This window comes from Schistocerca serialis, chromosome 6 (genome assembly GCF_023864345.2).
Source record: "Schistocerca serialis cubense isolate TAMUIC-IGC-003099 chromosome 6, iqSchSeri2.2, whole genome shotgun sequence".
NCBI lineage: Eukaryota > Metazoa > Arthropoda > Insecta > Orthoptera > Acrididae > Schistocerca > Schistocerca serialis.
This window is the reverse complement of record NC_064643.1, coordinates 186,440,934-186,458,963: the sequence shown is the minus strand read 5'-3', so window position 1 is coordinate 186,458,963 and position 18,030 is coordinate 186,440,934. Positions and strand designations below refer to the sequence as shown.

At 36.7% G+C, this 18,030-nt stretch overlaps 1 protein-coding gene across 2 annotated transcripts in view; it reads left to right on the top strand.

Annotated features, from left to right (window-relative positions):
• Positions 1-8,119: 8,119 nt before the first annotated feature.
• Positions 8,120-18,030, top strand: part of LOC126483760 (cAMP-dependent protein kinase type II regulatory subunit) — a 61,727-nt gene continuing 51,816 nt past the window's right edge. The window contains exons 1-2 of one of the 2 annotated variants that reach the window (XM_050106905.1): positions 8,120-8,818; positions 17,332-17,420. In XM_050106905.1, the coding sequence (XP_049962862.1) occupies positions 8,605-8,818; positions 17,332-17,420 (303 nt within the window). In that variant the 5' untranslated portion in view covers positions 8,120-8,604. Of the gene's footprint in view, positions 8,819-9,094; positions 9,132-17,331; positions 17,421-18,030 lie in introns of those variants that run through there. The other variant, XM_050106906.1, reaches the window with a different exon arrangement.

Below are 18,030 nucleotides of genomic sequence, written 5' to 3'. Positions count from 1 at the left end.
GATGTTGGGGCGTGAGCGGAAGACGGCCTAACGGTGTGCGGGACCATAGCCCAGCTTCATGGAGACGGTTGCGAATGGTCCTCGCCTATACCCCAGGAGCAACAGTGTCCCTAATTTGCTGGGAAGTGGCAGTGCGGTCCCCTACGGCACTGCGTAGGATCCTACGGTTTTGGCGTGCATCCGTGCGTCGCTGCAGTCCGGTCCCAGGTCGACGGGCACGTGCACCTTCCGCCGACCACTGGCGACAACATCGATGTACTGTGGAGACCTCACGCCCCACGTGTTGAGCAATTCGGCGGTACGTCCACCCGGCCTCCCGCATGCCCACTATACGCCCTCGCTCAAAGTCCGTCAACTGCACATACGGCTCACGTCCACGCTGTCGCGGCATGATACCAGTGTTAAAGACTGCGATGGAGCTCCGTATGCCACGGCAAACTGGCTGACACTGACGGCGGCGGTGCACAAATGCTGCGCAGCTAGCGCCATTCGACGGCCAACACCGAGGTTTCTGGTGTGTCCGCTGTGCCGTGCATGTGATCATTGCTTGTACAGCCCTCTCGCAGTGTCCGGAGCAAGTATGGTGGGTCTGACACATCGGTGTCAATGTGTTCTTTTTTCCATTTCCAGGAGTGTATTTACCATAAAACAACCTGTTTAGGAATCAGTCTAAAATAACGAATGTAGTATTTCAGACCAAGTGTAGTGAAAATTTTAATATAAATGTTAATATAAATGGAAAGACTATTAAAGAAGTAACCAGCACAAACTTTCTAGGAACTATAGTAGTCAAACATTTGGCATGGGGGAGCACATAGATGCACTGTGTAAAAAGATAAACAAACAGATCTTCATCATGCATAAAACAGCTAAGACTGTGGCTGATGAAGTCCTCAGATCAATGTATTATGGACTTCTCTTCCCACATTTGTCTTATTCAATTCATATATGGGGAAGTGCACAAGCTGGCTACTTAAAAAGAATATTCACAATTCAGAAAAGGGCAGTGAGATGCGTTGCAAAAATACCACCAAGACAGACCTGTAGGCAAGCTTTTGTACACTATAATATTATGAGAGTAAATTCACTCTACATAGACCAAAGCATAATGGCGGTAAGGTCAAGCAATAAACACCTCCTAAATAAAGATGTACACAAACACGGTACAATATGAAATGAAAATTACTACATGATAAACAGAAATCTGAAACTGTCTATGACTGCCCTGAAGAAGCAGGCAAATGGTTTTTTAATAAACTCCCCAAAATCATTAAAAAAGAAACAGACCTAAAATGTTTTAAAAATGATTTGAAACTATATCTCACAGAGAAATGTATTTACAGTTTGAGTGAATACTGAGATGGTGTTTAAATATGTTATGTCATTACTGAAATATACCTTTAAAAATTATCATTTCTGTATGTTGTTTGGATTTGTGCGTATATATAATGTGAAACATGTAATACCTTTGTATGCTTATGGACTATTTCTGTTTAACTATTTGTTTCATTTATATATAATGAAATCAAGTTTGATGTTAATAGCCTATTGTATGACACACTCAATACTCTCAGCTGGATTTTCAGCTGGAGTCCATGGGCAAAGAATAAATAAATAAATATAATATTTCCATGCAGGACATGTACCAGCTGAGAGAGGCGTGTGACGAGCCGAGGTGCGAGATATGTGTATAAAGAGTATCACAATTAGTAACGAAAACTGATGCACGTGAAAGCTTACGAGTGAAATGGAGAGAAAAGGGTGATGCCAAACGTAAAGTTGCTTCTCTGAAAAAATGTTCTCGAACTGGTTCCAGCATAGTGGTTTGGTCTATTAGGACTTAGAGTTGTTGCACCAACTCTGACAGTTTTGCTGGGAATGGATGAAGTGCAGTTGTGAGACATTCAGCAGAAATGTGTCCAATGTCCAGCTTATACAAGTGTGTAAATTTTTCTGTGGCCCATTTTAAAGAGCTTCTGAGTTGGATGCTCGATCAGTGCAGTTCATATCACTAGCCCTAACTACTGAAGATTCCAGTGCAACATGCATGCTTTTCATGAGGGCATGTGTTTTTTCTCTTCTGTTTCATATTGTTTACCTCATTCAGTGATGATATTTCATCTGGTTTGCTGTCAGGTACTCACTGGGCTGGGAGTGTGCTGACATATGAGAGCATGTCAACCAGTAAGATCATGCCCGTATGACCATCTGATACATACAACTTTTGTGAAACAGTGGAACTTGTTGGCAGCTGTAGTATGTGAGGAGTTTTTGTGGATGATACACTGCTGCTGCGGATGTAAGAACTGTTATGGTGTGGTTTGTTTATTGCTGTGCAACGATGTTGGATTTGGAGCTGGTGTTTCTTCTTGTTCCGCAGTATTGCCGTTTTGGTAGGCGCAAGGTATTGTGCTATGCTTGTAGATCAAAAGGCCTGGTGATACCAGTAAATATGAATTACATTTTCCCTGTTGCTTGCAGTCCCATGGATGAGGTTTTGTAGTCGAAAACGCGTATGTTTACTGGCTCGCCCTGTTGCTGCTGCATCTGGAACTGCCTGGCTAGTGTCTCAGATGTGGCGTGTAAATGATGGAGGTCGTTGGTAATACTTGGTATATGTTGGGGCATGATGTTGGGGTATTGCAGTGTCGTCTTTTCAGCCAGGCTCAGCGTCCATAGGATGGAGTTGGCAGATGCGTCGTTTGCTGGTGACGTCATGGCAACTATTGCCAGTTACTCCAGTATTGCATGCACTCTATCAACCACTTTGACCTACTTATACAATGGTTGACCATGTTGCATGGACAATGAAACTTGAACTTTTGATGCTACTTGCAGTTACCAAATATGTACAAGTCGTTGGCAACTGTTTATCATACCTCATAGATGCTTCAAAAATTCCTAAGGGCTATGTTACCTAGTCTGCTTTTTTCTTTTTTTGATAAAGGACTTGTCTGAACCTTTCGTCTGGAGATTTGGTGCTATGTGGAATTACATTAATTTTGAAGACAAACTAAGTTTGCTGACGAGGTGGATGTGAAATAATGTCTGAAGTAAATGCAATTGCCTTCTGATCCATTTTGTTGACTCGTGAGGTAAATTGTTCATGATCACCTGAGATGTACAGAAGCACAAAAATATTTTCAATGAATGCAAACCAGTTTTTAGGTTGGTTGGGCGTAAATGACAGGTGCCCTTAACAGCAGATGGCATGAAAGAGCTGTTTGACCCAATGGATGTATAGTTTATTGTTCATTAATGCGGTTGTGTAGTGGAAGAAATCTCTGTAACTGACAAGTTTGACTTAACTTTGCCTCCTGGCATGCCAGAAATATCTAATGCAATGTGGTGTGAAAACGGTACTGCTGCTTATGTTTGTCTAATAAATACTGTATTTCAATTTGGCTCTTTACACTACACTGTCTCGACAGTTTCCTATGGCACAAGAGAGAGTTCCAAACCACTGGATCTCATAGCGAATTTCTTGAATATCGGCGTCAATGGCGTGCAACAGCTTGTGTTTGTCCTGCATTATGGCATTGTATTTTACTGACCATAAAATAAATGGTCTACACAGTAACTCACTTTTTCTTCATTGCTGAAGTCACCAATTATGGGTGTAAGACTGGTACAGTACATATAAGAAGTAAATGGCTTTTAAGCTTACAGAAATGCCTTTATTACTCACAACACTATATACACGTTATCTTGTTATATGAGTACACAAGATATAGATATAGAACTCAAAGATGCAAGTTAATAAGAAAGCTAACATATACCAAAGTCGATTGTTAGAACTGTTGTTCCCCACAGGCTTTCAGGGCCAACAATTGTAAAAGCTAAATCTCTTTTGTTTCCAGATATATGGCCTCTTTTGTGGAAGAACATTCACATTCATCTTCAAAGTGAGTCAATGACATAATGTAAACCACTCGACCCAATACTGCCTAGTAGATGTGCATTTAATGTTGTCACTAACTCACCCTGAAGATGGCCGTACAGCAATCAGCCAATATATCGGAAGAAGAAATAATACTATCCCAGATGTACTCCCAAAATGTGAAAGAATATTTTGAGAACTAGGAAAACTGCAAGAGCATCCTCATTGTCCTAATAAGACTCCGAATGGCTTTCAGATAACATCACAACACTGAAATGGCAGAGTTAGTATGTGGCCAAACATTCTGACTGCCAGGAGAATTCCTCACTGACATATCAGTCAATATCATTGTTGCATCAAACGTTACATAACATGAGTGCTTACAGGTCAGAAAGTCCTGCCTTGCAGGATAGTATCAGTATTAAGTAACTATCAGTGAAAGAGTTTATTAATGGATAAAGAAAAGTCCATATGACAAACGTTGTATGGTACATTTTTCCAACCTGCTGAAAAGTGAAAGAAATATTTCATAACATAGAAATATTTCACAACATCAGCACTTATTTTTTAAAGCATCTAACAATATTTAGAAGGTAAAATATCAAGCCTTTTTTAACATACCCATTGTGTTTTCTTTCTAAGTACCAAATAGCAAAAATTAACCTCTGATTTTTCTTCTTCAGTAGTGTAGACTTTTTCACTCTTAATAAAAAGGTATTTATTAAAAATTGTATGAGCAATTTATGTTCTTGTTTATGTGTAGTGTAGGCTTTCATTGGGCAGAAGCTTAATCATTCGCTGGTTTCAGATATTTCGCCTTTCTTATGGAAGAATGCTATCATGAAAAAGTCGAAGTCCGCATGAACCCTTCACGAAATTTCATGAAAACGAAGAAAGCAATGAAACAAAGATTCGAAAAACTGAAGTTTCACACCATACAGATATCTTATCTAAATCATTTTGCAATTCGTTTTGGTCATTTGATGAATTTACAAGCTGGTAAATGAATGACAGCATCATCTGCAAACAATCTAAGAGGACTACTCAGATTGTCTCATATGTTGTTAATAACTTCTGATGTTAGCAGGTGACACTACTCTCCCCCCTCCCCCTTATCACACGGTCCTATTTGAAGTACTTTATCCACCATGTACTAGTGGAAGTAGTGCTATATTTATCCAGATACAATTTACATTGGTCGAATTTCATCAGAAAATACATAGCATAAAAAAATAATAATAGAAGGATGGGTTGTGTAGTACCTTACACAATATAACATTCAAAACTGCATATACGACTTTGATTAATTACATAAATGTATGAAAAAGATATCTTATACAGAATACATTATGCAGTTAACATTTCCATACAAGTAAATAAGAGTTCTAAAATGTTTGTTCAAAATATAGATTCATGTCATAGCAAGCATTTGATTGAAAATACTGTTGACATTTACTACATGGATGTAATTATTTGCTACAATGTTAATGCAGATATTTGGTCATACTATAATAGCAGTTGGTCATTAAAAATTGGAATACTACTTTCTTAAATGAGGACAAGTTCTTTCTATTTCTTTTATCTGTGCAGAAGTTTGTTGCATAATATAGTATTTTGAATGTTTGTTTGTTTTTGTGCTAAAGGCTTGTTTACTCTTTTTACGTGAATGTCATGGCACATTCTTGTATTGTAAGAATGACAATCTGAGTTAGTTTTGAATTTTGAATGTAGTGGTACCTGATATTAATTGCACTGTTTTTATACAAAGCCATGACAAGGGTAGAGTATTCAGCTATTGAAATAATTACTTGGCGAGTATTGGCCTTCAACTATCGGTAATTATTCTAATAGTTTGTTTTTTTGTAGAATTATGGTGATTTTCACGTTTGTAATATTATGAGCCAAAAAGCTCAGACCATACATAACGGCAGAATGGATACAAGCAAAGCATATATTTCTGCTACACTGTCTAATACACACAGAATTATTATGAACAATGCAAAGCATGTAGAACTTAACTTGTTAGTGAGCTAGAGAATGTGGGCTTTCAATGTAAAATTTCATCTATATTCACACATAAAAATTTTGTAACAGCTGCCCCGTCAAATTGTTTATTTTGAATTCTGAGGCCCATATCATAGTGTGAATTTGTTTTCAAATTATGACTATAATTATTTTTCAAAATATTTAGGGTTATATTGTTAATCTCAAACTAAATTCCTACATTGTACATGTTGGCAATACTTGGATTATATCAGTTACAACAACTTTTTGCCATCAGTAAATGGGTATATGTGAGTACTATTTAATGGAATCTTGATATGGTTGGTTGGTTTGTGGGGGTTGCGGGGACCAGACTACAAAGTCCATCAGTCCCTTATCTTGATGTGTTTTACATGTATATGAAATAAGGGAGGTACAAAAACACAGCCCTATGGTATCACAATTGGTACACTCTGAATATCAGACCAGTTAATGACACCTTGGTTTTTAATGTTTGTGGAAGTAATTTCTACTACCTGTCTCCTATTATGGACATATGACCGAAACTATTGTTTCTTCAATTCTCGTATAGCAGTAGCTACTAATTGGCCCAGCAAAATATAATGTTCTCATTATCAGATCCCTCCGATAAGTCCAAGTTTATTCCTAGAGTACTATGGCTTCTGTGTAGTCCCTCTATAATATTTTCAGTGAACTGAATAATAGCTCATTCTGTACACATGCCTCTGCAAAAACCTTGTTGATTAACAAGCAAGAGACTGAACTGTTCGAGGTGATTTCTAATTCTATGTTATATGACTGTCTCTCTTACTTTTGAAAATAGAGATAACAGAGCTATTGGTCTATAGTTGCCCACTTCATATATATTGTCCTTTTTATACAATGCTTTTCTTTTTGAATTTTTATGTGTTCGTGACAAATGAGGATGGTTCTGATATGACACAAACACATGATTGAAACAGGAATCCCATCAGTCCTTGAAGACAATTTATTCTTCTTTGTTTTTGTTATTCTAAGAGCTTCTAATTTATTTGGGGGACATTGCAATATTGAATTATCACTTTGTTTTCTTGGGACTGATTTTTCACTATTTCTACAGCAATTTTTGTTCATGTTGACTAGAGTATGTACAATGTAGTCATTTATTGGGTATGTATTTTGCTAGAGTAATATTTGTGAGTCACACTCAGTGACCATCTGTTAAAACAATATCATCTTAATTTTTAACATTTTCGTTTATTTCTTTTTTTTACTACATTCCATATTGTTTTTGATTTGTTTGCTGTCCTTATAACTGTGTTGTCATAGTGCATTGTCTCAGCTTTTTTCAATCACTTTCCTATAAATTTCTTATATGTGTAAATGCAAAATACTCAAAAGCTGGCCTTTTCCTTCACTTTCAAATAACGGGTTGATGTTAAAATTATCTCATAGCCTAACAGTAATTGGACTTCCTTTTTACAAAAAGTGTTTGTCTCCATTTTTTAAATATATTTTTATCGTCCAGTGGTGAACTATGTGTTACATGACAATTAATTTTTTGCTCTTTTCCTCAGATTTTACCTATGTGACACACGATTGAAAACGTTTTTAAATAATTTGATGGTCCACTTCCGTTTTTGTTACGTGTAATCCTACGCTTCTGTCAGTACATGTTCCATTTTTAAAAACGTTAAGGCAATGGTGATATCCTAATGTAAAACAATTCATTAACCTTGCACCAGTGTTCACATAAATGAGGAGACATCAACAAAATAATTTAAACGTGCTTCTAAATCTAACACTTGTACATGGTGGATTGTTTACAGCTCGTTGACCTCCATCGCGAATAAAACGTTGCCCGATCAATTTAACATGCACTGCATGCAAACTCAATTTCTGTCTCAACTAAAATTTCTTTCTCAGGCACCAAACGCTGGAAAAGGAAAAAAGTTTATTAATACTGTGTAATTGAATTCCCCTTTAAATTCATTTATAATGATATAGCATCGCGAATTTCAAAATTTCCACGTTTCGCAACAATGGTTATTTGTTTAAAATTCCTCCAAATTATGGAAACAATCACGTTACTACCTTGTTTTCGCCGACCAATGGACAAAGGCGTCCTTAGCGCAGTTTAAACGTATGTTTAATCCAAAATTATTTAATTTTTTAACTTGCATTTGTTTTCGACGGTTTGGTATGTTACATTTAAGTGCTTTTTACTGCCATAGAATTTCAACCAGCAATAAGATTACGGAAGTTAATTACAGATTTTATTAAGTGGTGAATGGTTCACACACTTTTATTACCATCCAGAAATAGAACTGTTTCAAAGTATTGTAAATCCTTTAAAGTTTTCGGTATATTTGTAGAAATTTTTGAGGAAACAAGTGCTTGCTGTAATTGACTTTTCCGATCGTCCGCCATTTTATATGTTCATTGGAGAGCGGGGTGGATGGAGAGTGAATTATAGGGTGTATTCCGTTTTGTGCTCATGTTTTTAATGTAATATTTTCCCTCCTCAAATCTGAATTTTTATCGACGGGCGAGAAATGAAGAGATAAAACAGCAGCTTAAAGTTTACTGTAATAATTATCTGTTTCCTCACTGCGCAGTGGAGTGAAGTCACCTGATAGTGTAATTCGGTAGTTTAGTGGCCCAGAAGTACGATTTTGGGACATTAATTACTGTGTGTGTATTACATTGCTTTAAAACTGAAGACCTACACGGGAAGCGACATGAGTCGACCCGAGTCGGGGAAAATTACAGTTCCCGACGAACTGAGAGAAGTCCTTTTAGAATTCACCATTAGTTATTTATTGGAACAACCTGGCGATGTTGTAGAGTATGCAGTTGAATTTTTCCAAAAACTGAAGGAAAATAGAAGTACTCAAATCATTAGACTGGATACAGCGGGTTCGCCTGACGAATCTGTGATATCCACAGAAGAAGGTGAGTGAGTTAGTGACAAATTTCAGCTGTTCAGGATTTGCAGCAAATACGTAATATAAAAAGCGCATGCAGGATGGTTTTCACCAGGCATTTGGTGTAAGCAGACAGCCATTGAAGATCTTTTTTATGTACATATCTGTCATTCACTTACGATTATATTGACACGTATCGTTGTAACTATCAACATTATAAGAATATCGAACTGACGTAAGCTTCTGCAGAAGCGATGTTGTCCATACACAGCCAGTTGTCATTCGATTTCGATCAAATGCAGAGGATAAACTAGCTATATACCTTATCTCCATGACCTTAGGTAAAGAATGAAATTTTGTTAAGATTTATATTAAGAACTCGACTATGAATTCTTTCCACAGGAGATGCGAATATATACGTCACGATTCTACAACAAATTTTGAAGTACCCAAAGTCACAAATGCATAAAATCACCGTACAACTTCCTTGTTTTTTCTCATAGTAGGTCCGCTTGTTCTCTGAGTGTGATATTATATTTAAGGTATCGGTGTAGCCGAATGTGCGTCACACGTAGGCCTAATGTGGCGCGCGCACCTAGTTTGATTTATACATACCTTTGTGCCACAATGACAAGTAAATCTGACAATATTTTGTTTTTTTAACATTTCTTTTGTATTTTATATATAGTTTGGAAGCTTTTTGTAGGTAAATTTAAAATAACTTACACATGCAGCCTCGCATCTACTTGAGTGAATTTATGAACTTATTTGATCAGTGACACACTAATTTTTTCGTAACTATAAAGTAAGAAACTGCCATATAGAAAAAAGTAAAGGCTAGTAAACTCAAGACTATATTGGCAACATCACATTCCACAGTAACAAGTTTGCTTTTGCAATGAGTGTTGTCATCTTACCTTGGACTATTTTCAAATCATCATCATTTCCATCATTCCTTATCACATTTTACAGTAAACGTTCTTCAGAAAATTTTTAATAAATAGATTAGCATCAACTGCTGTGAAATGTGCAGCTGGTTGCAAACCACACAAAAACCCTTAACTTGAGTACCTCACAAGCAGTAATTGGTTTTTTTCCCCCCTATTTATAGTTGGTATACAAATTCCAGAGTCGAAAGCAAATATTTTCTTGGCCTGGTTATTGACTAAACCAAATCTTATTAAGTTTGCCCCGACCAAGCAAAGAAGTGTCCTTCATTAAAGTTTGATTGTGCATTGAAATAAATGTTTAATGGACAAATCAAAACGAAGATTAAAAATCCTTCATTATCTCCTGACCATGTTCAAAAAATTGACAAACAATAGTGAGTACACATTGTATGTGTGGAGGGGGGGGGGGTTTCTAATTTTAATTAATTTGCTCTTTCTGTTACTTGGTGTCATACACTTTAAAACTTCCACAATAAAAATAAATCAAACCACTTCCAGCTATAGGACAAACAGAAAAAAGATTAAGTTCATATCAGGTATCAAAAGAAGTAAGTTGTCAGTTACTGTAAAGCATACAGTAAGAGTGTAACAATTTAGACATAAATCAATATCATGATCAGCTATCCAAAATCTGCTGCTGGTTAATAGTAGTCTTTGCCAGGCATTAGTCTTCATGTATAAGCATCAGTGTTGTTCAGACATGTTTTCTACTGACCTTGCAGTAGGTCATCATCTCAAACTTTTCATATTTCTTGGGATTTAGGAAGTAACTTCTGTAATAAATCTACTATCTCTACACTTATGTAGTATGTATCCCAGTCATGCATATATTATTTTTATGGGCCCTACACTTCCATTGTCCACACCATTCTCTTACCCTATCCAGTTGTTTTTCATCTATTGCCCTCAGCAGTCGCCTTTTTTAATTGTTTTTGCACGAAATGCCATTGCTACAAGTTGTGGCTGATGATATACATTCAGTGTTAGCATTGTGTTTCAGATACCGTATATTAGAAGCTTAATTTTTGAAACTCTTATTTTATTTGCTAAAAATGTTTCAGGCCATTTTTGCTTGCTCTGTTATTATTATTATTATTATTATTATTTGCACACCCATCCTTCATCTTCCTCAGCCATAAAGACAAAAGTCCTCAACTGGTTTGCTAACATCTTTGTTATGTGGTACTATATTCTCTTCATTATGTTAATTATACATGATGTTAGCTTTGTTATAATTGATTTTCAGGCCGACTTCCAATTTTGCTGTTTTAAGTTCTTCCATTTGTTGTTTAGCTTTATCTCTTTCAGAGCAAAACAGCACAGTGTCATAAGCAAAATTAAGGTAGCTGTCTGATATGTATGTATAACATGTATACCATCATTGTTTAATTAATTTATTTGTTTTAGAATTTGAAAAATTCTTTTAAAAGGATGATGATAGTTGATGCAGAATCTACAACCTCATGATTAATCTGCAATTCACTATTAAGTGTGTGACAGAGGGTTCATTGAACTATCTTCAAGCTATTTTGCTACCGACCCATCCTGGAAAGGCGCACGAGAAGAACGAGCATTTAAGTCTTCTTGTATGAGCTCATATTTTATCATGATGATTATTTCTCCCTGTATAGGAGTGCATGCCAACAGAATATTTTTACTATTGAATGAGAAAGTTGGTGTTTAAAATTCCATGAAAAGATTCTGCCACAATGACAAAGGCCTTTGTTTTAATGATTGCCACCCCAATGCATGGATCATATCCATGGCACTCTCCCCAATTTCACAATAATAGAAAACAAGCTGCCCTCGTATGAACTTTTTCAATGTCATCTGTCATCCCTTCTGATGCATGTCCCATGCTGCACAGCAGAATTTTAGAAGAGGGTGGCCAAATGTGGTGTAAACATTCACTTTAGTAGACCTGTTGCACTTTCTAAGTGTTCTGCCAATAAATCAGTCTTAGGTTTGCTTTACCCACAACCGTATCTGTGTGATTGCTGCAATTTATTTGTAACTGTAATCCCTAAGTATGCAGTTTATAATTCCTCGTAACTCTGGTGCCATATCTACTAATCTTTAGCATCAACTTTTAGGCCCTATGCTTCAGTATACTAACACAGGTTTGAATCAGTATCTGGTTTGTTAAGTGTGTAGTTCAGATTTTATTGCAGCAGACTCTAAACCTTCTCAAAATCTCTGAAACCTGGATGCACAAGTAATTCATACTCGTTATTCTGTTTGGTCATTGCATTCACAATTTATAATTAGTCCAGTGGATTATTTTCTAAAATCAGCCATTTCTTTCGTCAATGACCCCCCCCCCCCCTCCCTCTGCCCATGTTGTTGACAGTAGTTTTAGTAAACATGTTGTTCATTATGGGTAGGATACATATGTCATGTTCTTTTTCTTATGAAGTTGAATAATTAAATGCTTGTTCCTGTTTTGTGGAACTGTCTTCCTCTGCAGACATTATGTTAATAACACTGCAAATACCTTTTGTAATGAATTACATTTGTCTTTAACCATTTTTATTGAAACACCTCCATCTCCTGAATCTTCTTCTTTTTGTACTTTAATTGGGTTTATAAACTAAATTGGGCAGAGCTTGTGGAATGGTGTAATTTTCATCAGTAACTATCTGTGTTTTTGATCCATGTGCTATAAAAACTTTCGAAAAATTGAGGAATGCTTGGACAATTCTCTCTAGATCTATACTGAGAAGCACATCACTGTCAGATGCACAGTGGAGGTTACATCCAATTGTACCATGTATAAAGATTTCTTCCCATTCCATTTATGTACGGCTTGTGGCCATTAATGACAGTTTAAATGTCTCCATGCCTTTTGTAATTAGTCTAACCTCATGTTGACAGCCACCAGGATGGTTGGCATCAATTATCAAGCACTTGCCACTTCAGATTTTTCATCGTTTCTGTGATGTGACCCAGTAAGCCAAGCACACCTGTGACTTTTTACTTTCTTTATGTTCTGTACTCCTGTTAATCGTGTTTTGTGTGGGTCCCATACACTTGAAGTACTGTATGAGGCGGCACATGAGTGTTTTGCATGCAATTTCCTTTGTAAGTAACCTCCTTTGTAGACTTATTCTATTTTCTTGATGTTCTACCAATGAACCTAAGTCTACCAACTGCTTTACTTACAACTTAGTGTATGTGATCAGTCCATTTCATATCGCTAAAAAGTGTTAAATCCAGGTATTCATAATATGCAGTTACTCATTCCAGTTATGGCTCATTAATATTGTAGTCATGAGATACTACACTTTTGCATTGTGTGAAGTGCACAATTCTACATTTCTCAATGTGTAATGGAATTTGCTAATGACATTACTACTTTGGAATCTTACTATGATCTGCCCGTTTTCAGATAGTAGCCTAATTCATGATCTACTGCATTGTCTGCAAAAAGTGTGAGGTTACTGTTCATATTGCCCTCAGTTCACAAATATACAACATGAAGAGTTAGCGTCCTAACTCACTTCCCTGGGCCAAGCATGAAGTTACTTTTACATCTCTTGATGACTCTTCAGCCAAGATAACATGCTGCATCCCACCAACCACAAAATTCTCAATCTTGTCACAAATTTAGTTTGATACCCCGTACAATTAAACTATTGTTGATAAGTGTTGATATGACTCTGAGTAAAATGCATTTTAAAGTTAAGAAGTATTGGATCTGCCTGATAGCCTTGATTCATGGAATTCGGGATGTCTTATAAGAAAAGTGCAAATTGTGCTTGCTGTCATGGAAGAGGTCATTATATTCAAAATGCCTTATTGTGTTTGAACTCGGAATGTATTCTAATATTCTACAACAGATGAGTGACAGTGATCTTGAACAGCCATTTTGTGGGCTCTGATTGTGGTTAAAAGAGGGCTAACTCAGCTGTAAAATCCTTGTAGAATCTCTTTGTTGTGAATTACTCTGGTATCTGCATCTTAGCTGAGGAAATGATTGTTATCCAATATAAACCTGTTTTGTCTTCATTGTTCTTTGTTTTCAGCTGTATCAATAATTTTGTTTAATTCAACATGTTCCTATTATCATTTGCTTGTATCTGCTGCCTTCATTTTAATAGCTACTTTACTTAAGATTTTTCTTTCTCTTATTTTCTTCACATTTACAACATCCATTGCTGTTTGCCTGAATACTTTGTTAAAAAAATTTCACTTTAATCTAATCTTAAATTTACAAAATATTGAAGTCGTTGCTTGATTCAGTCTGTTACATCTCCCTAAAGTAAAATGTAATCAATGGAAAGGTTGGTTTATAGACAAGTGTGCTTTAATAAGCATGGTCTTATTAGATGTTTTAACTGACTTACCCAGCCTGTTGTAGGGGGACTTACAGTTTTAATGTTGACTCTAAACCATGATGGCACCCAGGATTTTCACAGTAACAAAAATTGCCAGCAATGAAAGAAATAAATGTCAGATACAAATCCCTAGGCCTGACCAAGGATCAAATGACAGATCTTTAGTCTGCCACTGAGTCACCTTTTCTGTTTTCAGATAAATTCTCATACTCTGCTTTCCTGACTTCCTGCCTGATAAGTCTCTTTCATTCTTCGCTTGAGGTCTATTTTTACGCTTCATCTTAAAAGTTTGTGATCACTGGTAACTCAAGTGTGCTTTAAGATTGTCACATCTCGTACACTTTCAGTTCTTATTTGATAAAAAGCAGTGAATTTCATTTTTAATTCCATTTAGTTCTTGCAAAGTCCATGTAGTATTCACTCTCATGTGAAAAATTTATTAAGAACGAATATGCTACAGTTCTCAGCAAATTCTGCTATTATATGAGCTCTTTCATTTAAGGTATCATAATAGGACTTTTCTCACTGAAGAATTGTTCATTAGCTTTTGTCCTACTCATGCTAAAACTCTTGTAGTTGGATTTGCATTCATTTATCACTTATGTAAGATTTTATAATGTGAGCATGTCACTGTGTATAGTCGAATGATTTCCATGGAGTATCTTAAGTTTATAGTTAAAACCGGTATATTCCTTCAGGGATTACTTCAGTATGTATAATGTTGGTTTTAATTTTCTTGATGAGAATAAATGATGCTTCTGAATTCTCCCTGTTGTGGATTGGCAAGACAGCCAACCCACTATGAGAGGAAGCCGAAAGGCACGTGTTTTAGCTCACGCAGGCTGGCGTGAGGTCTGGAACAGGTCAAGGAAATGAGACTAACAAAAAACGTACGTAGCTGCTGGAAAACTTAACTTTAATCCATAATTGGTGAACATCGCTCTTGACGGTACATGTTTTACAGCATCAATAGTAACTGGTAATGGCGCCTTGCTAGGTCGTAGCAAATGACGTAGCTGAAGGCTATGCTAACTATCGTCTCTGCAAATGAGAGCGTATTTTGTCAGTGAACCATCGCTAGCAAAGTCGGCTGTACAACTGGGGCGAGTGCTAGGAAGTCTCTCTAGACCTGCCGTGTGGCGGCGCTCGGTCTGCAATCACTGATAGTGGCGACATGCGGGTCCGACGTATACTACCGGACCGCGGCCAATTTAAAGGCTACCACCTAGCAAGTGTGGTGTCTGGCGGTGACACCACACTCCCCCCCTCGTTTTGTTCATTTGTAGTAAACCATATGTTTTGTTTGTGAGTCTGGCTGGTCCTTTCTCTTTCAGCCCACATTTGTATTCCATTAAATTTTGTTTATTTGTCTTCCAACTCCATTAAACTATTTGCAATGATTTGATGTCTGCCAGATAAAGTGATATACACATTTGATTTCCTAAGGTACATGTTATTTCCTGTTTAGCCAAAACTTCTTGTAGCAAGATGTGTGTGCACGAAAGTAGCTGGACATGCCAAATAGCCAGAAATCATAGTCAGAATATCCTCAGTCCCAAAATTCTTTGATCCTCTCTGAGACACCAATGTCTATTTACACATGGTGGTAGGGCAGACCTCTTACAATTGTGTCCATGATGTACTTGCCTGCCAAGGCCCAAAGAATTTTTGCGAGACACATGAACAGTGCTAAATCTGGGTAGAGCTATGCTCACAAGTGCTTCTAAATCTCAGAATGCAGGGTCAGCACAACTGGTTCAAGTACTGATTACATTCCAAGAAAGCCCTCAAGGCTTCAGTCAATAAATATTGCTTTTAGGGAAAAACTTAAACTTTTTTTAAATGGAAATAATTGAGATGGTACAGTTATTAAAGTACTACATTCACTTTCATTTTTGAGAGCTATGAGATCTAGCAACAATTCTGCAACCTAAATTAAGGTTTCTGTGGCTTTCAAAAATTATACCAGTTTAGTGAATGTACAAGGATTGTCCAGAAAGTATTGCACCATTTTTTTTCTCACACAGAAACAATGCTATAAATGTGAAATGTTAAGGTGTATTATTTGAAGTATACTGAAGCTTCCGTCACTTCCAACAGATAGCTTAGCTGCAGGACAGTTTCAAACTGGTGTCTGTAGGTGAGTTACATTACACATCTGCTGTTGACAGAAGTATAGTTAGTCACTGGGCATGGAGGGTGAGGTCCTCAGAAGGCGGTTCGGAGGAGCTCCACGATTTGCTCTGGTTGGCAAGACCATCCACAGCTGTCAAACCTGACATATTGCAGCAAGCTGATGTCATTTACGAGGACAGATGCATTGCGACTTGGTAGTTGGCATTGCATCTGTCAATCAGCGAAGGAAGTGTGGATGCAATTGTCTGCCACACACAAGTCCGAGGACTGCTGAACACATCGCAAAACAGGGTTGGATACTGTTACCCCATCCACCTTACAGCCCTGATCTAGGCCCCCCCAGACTTCTGCTTGTTTGGGCGATTAAAGGATGCCATTTGTTGAAGACCTTTTGAGGATGATGTGATTCAAAGAGTTAAGCACTGGCTGTGCCACCAGGACAAGGATTGGTACCGACAGGGCATACACACCCATGTTTTGTGCTGGAGGAAGGTCATAGAACGGGATGGAGAGTATGTGGTAAAATAACGTCTTTAGACAAAACATCATTCTTTTTTGTGTACAATTCTTATTATGTTAAAAAAAATTGTTTAAGAAAAAAAAATGTGGTGCATTACTTTCTGGGCATCCCTCGTAGGAATCTTTAGAGTGTATGTAACTAAATAATTCCTATCTCCATTTCCTTCAGAGATAGCCCATCTGCAGTGATCTAGTTTTCAATGAGATGCATTGCAACACTTCCCTACATTTGGTGAAAAGAAAAAACAAATTTAGAGGTCTAAAAGTTCAAAGTAATGATATTTTAGTTCACAGGAAAACTTCAAGTGAAAACACCGTAATAATGTGATATCTTTATTTTTATCAGAGCCTTTTAAAAAGGTAATTGATTTACTATAGCTACTTCCATGAACAATATCTGTGTGTCAATGTTGCATGTGATTCTATCAAGTAAAGAGGAAAAAAAACAGCTTTGTTTGTCTAAAAATGATATGGCCCATTTCGTAATGCATTCTTATTGAATTATTGGTATATTTTTACTTTGATTATTTTAATGTTTACACCAAAATTGTTGAAGAATTAGTGTAATACTTATGCATGAATAATTCTGTCCTCCTCAGAGCCACCTGTGGCGAGATTCTCGACACGACGTAAATCTGTTTTTGCAGAAGCGTATAACCCTGAAGATGATGAGGATGATGGTGAGAAGGTAAGGAATCATAGTTCGTTATGCATAATGAAATCTGTTGTTAATCTGTGTTAATATGTTCTTAGTAACTGGTTTTCTGTGAGATGTTAACCTTTTCTTTAAGTAGTACAGTCCTTAATAAATAAATACATACATGACGGTTGTAGGTTCAAATTTTATAAGACCAGATATTTTCAACATACTTCCTAAACATGAACATAAAAAAATGCAGTGTAACCAAAGATGCCTATTCATCTGTTAGTTTTTAAAATGTGGCCAGTAGTAGGAATGGTACATAACCACCAACATTGAATCAGGATTCATGAAGTATCTTTACCTTCAGCATTTTTGCTTTCCCTGTGCACTCCTTGCTGCCTATTTCTTATTCCTGACAAATTTTGTGCTTAATTTTTAGTGTTTTATGTGGACCCAATGGGTGCTTGTTTTTTAAGCCACTAAACAGCATTGTTGAATCACAAAAGGTAAACCACTGTGAAAAGAATGAGGGAAGAGACAACCAGTTATATTAAATCAAATAGGTCTGTGACTTCTGTATTATTTCAATCAGTATAAACTAAGGACCTAGTATGTTTTTGTAAAAAGATCAAGCAATAAAAATATAAACTATGTT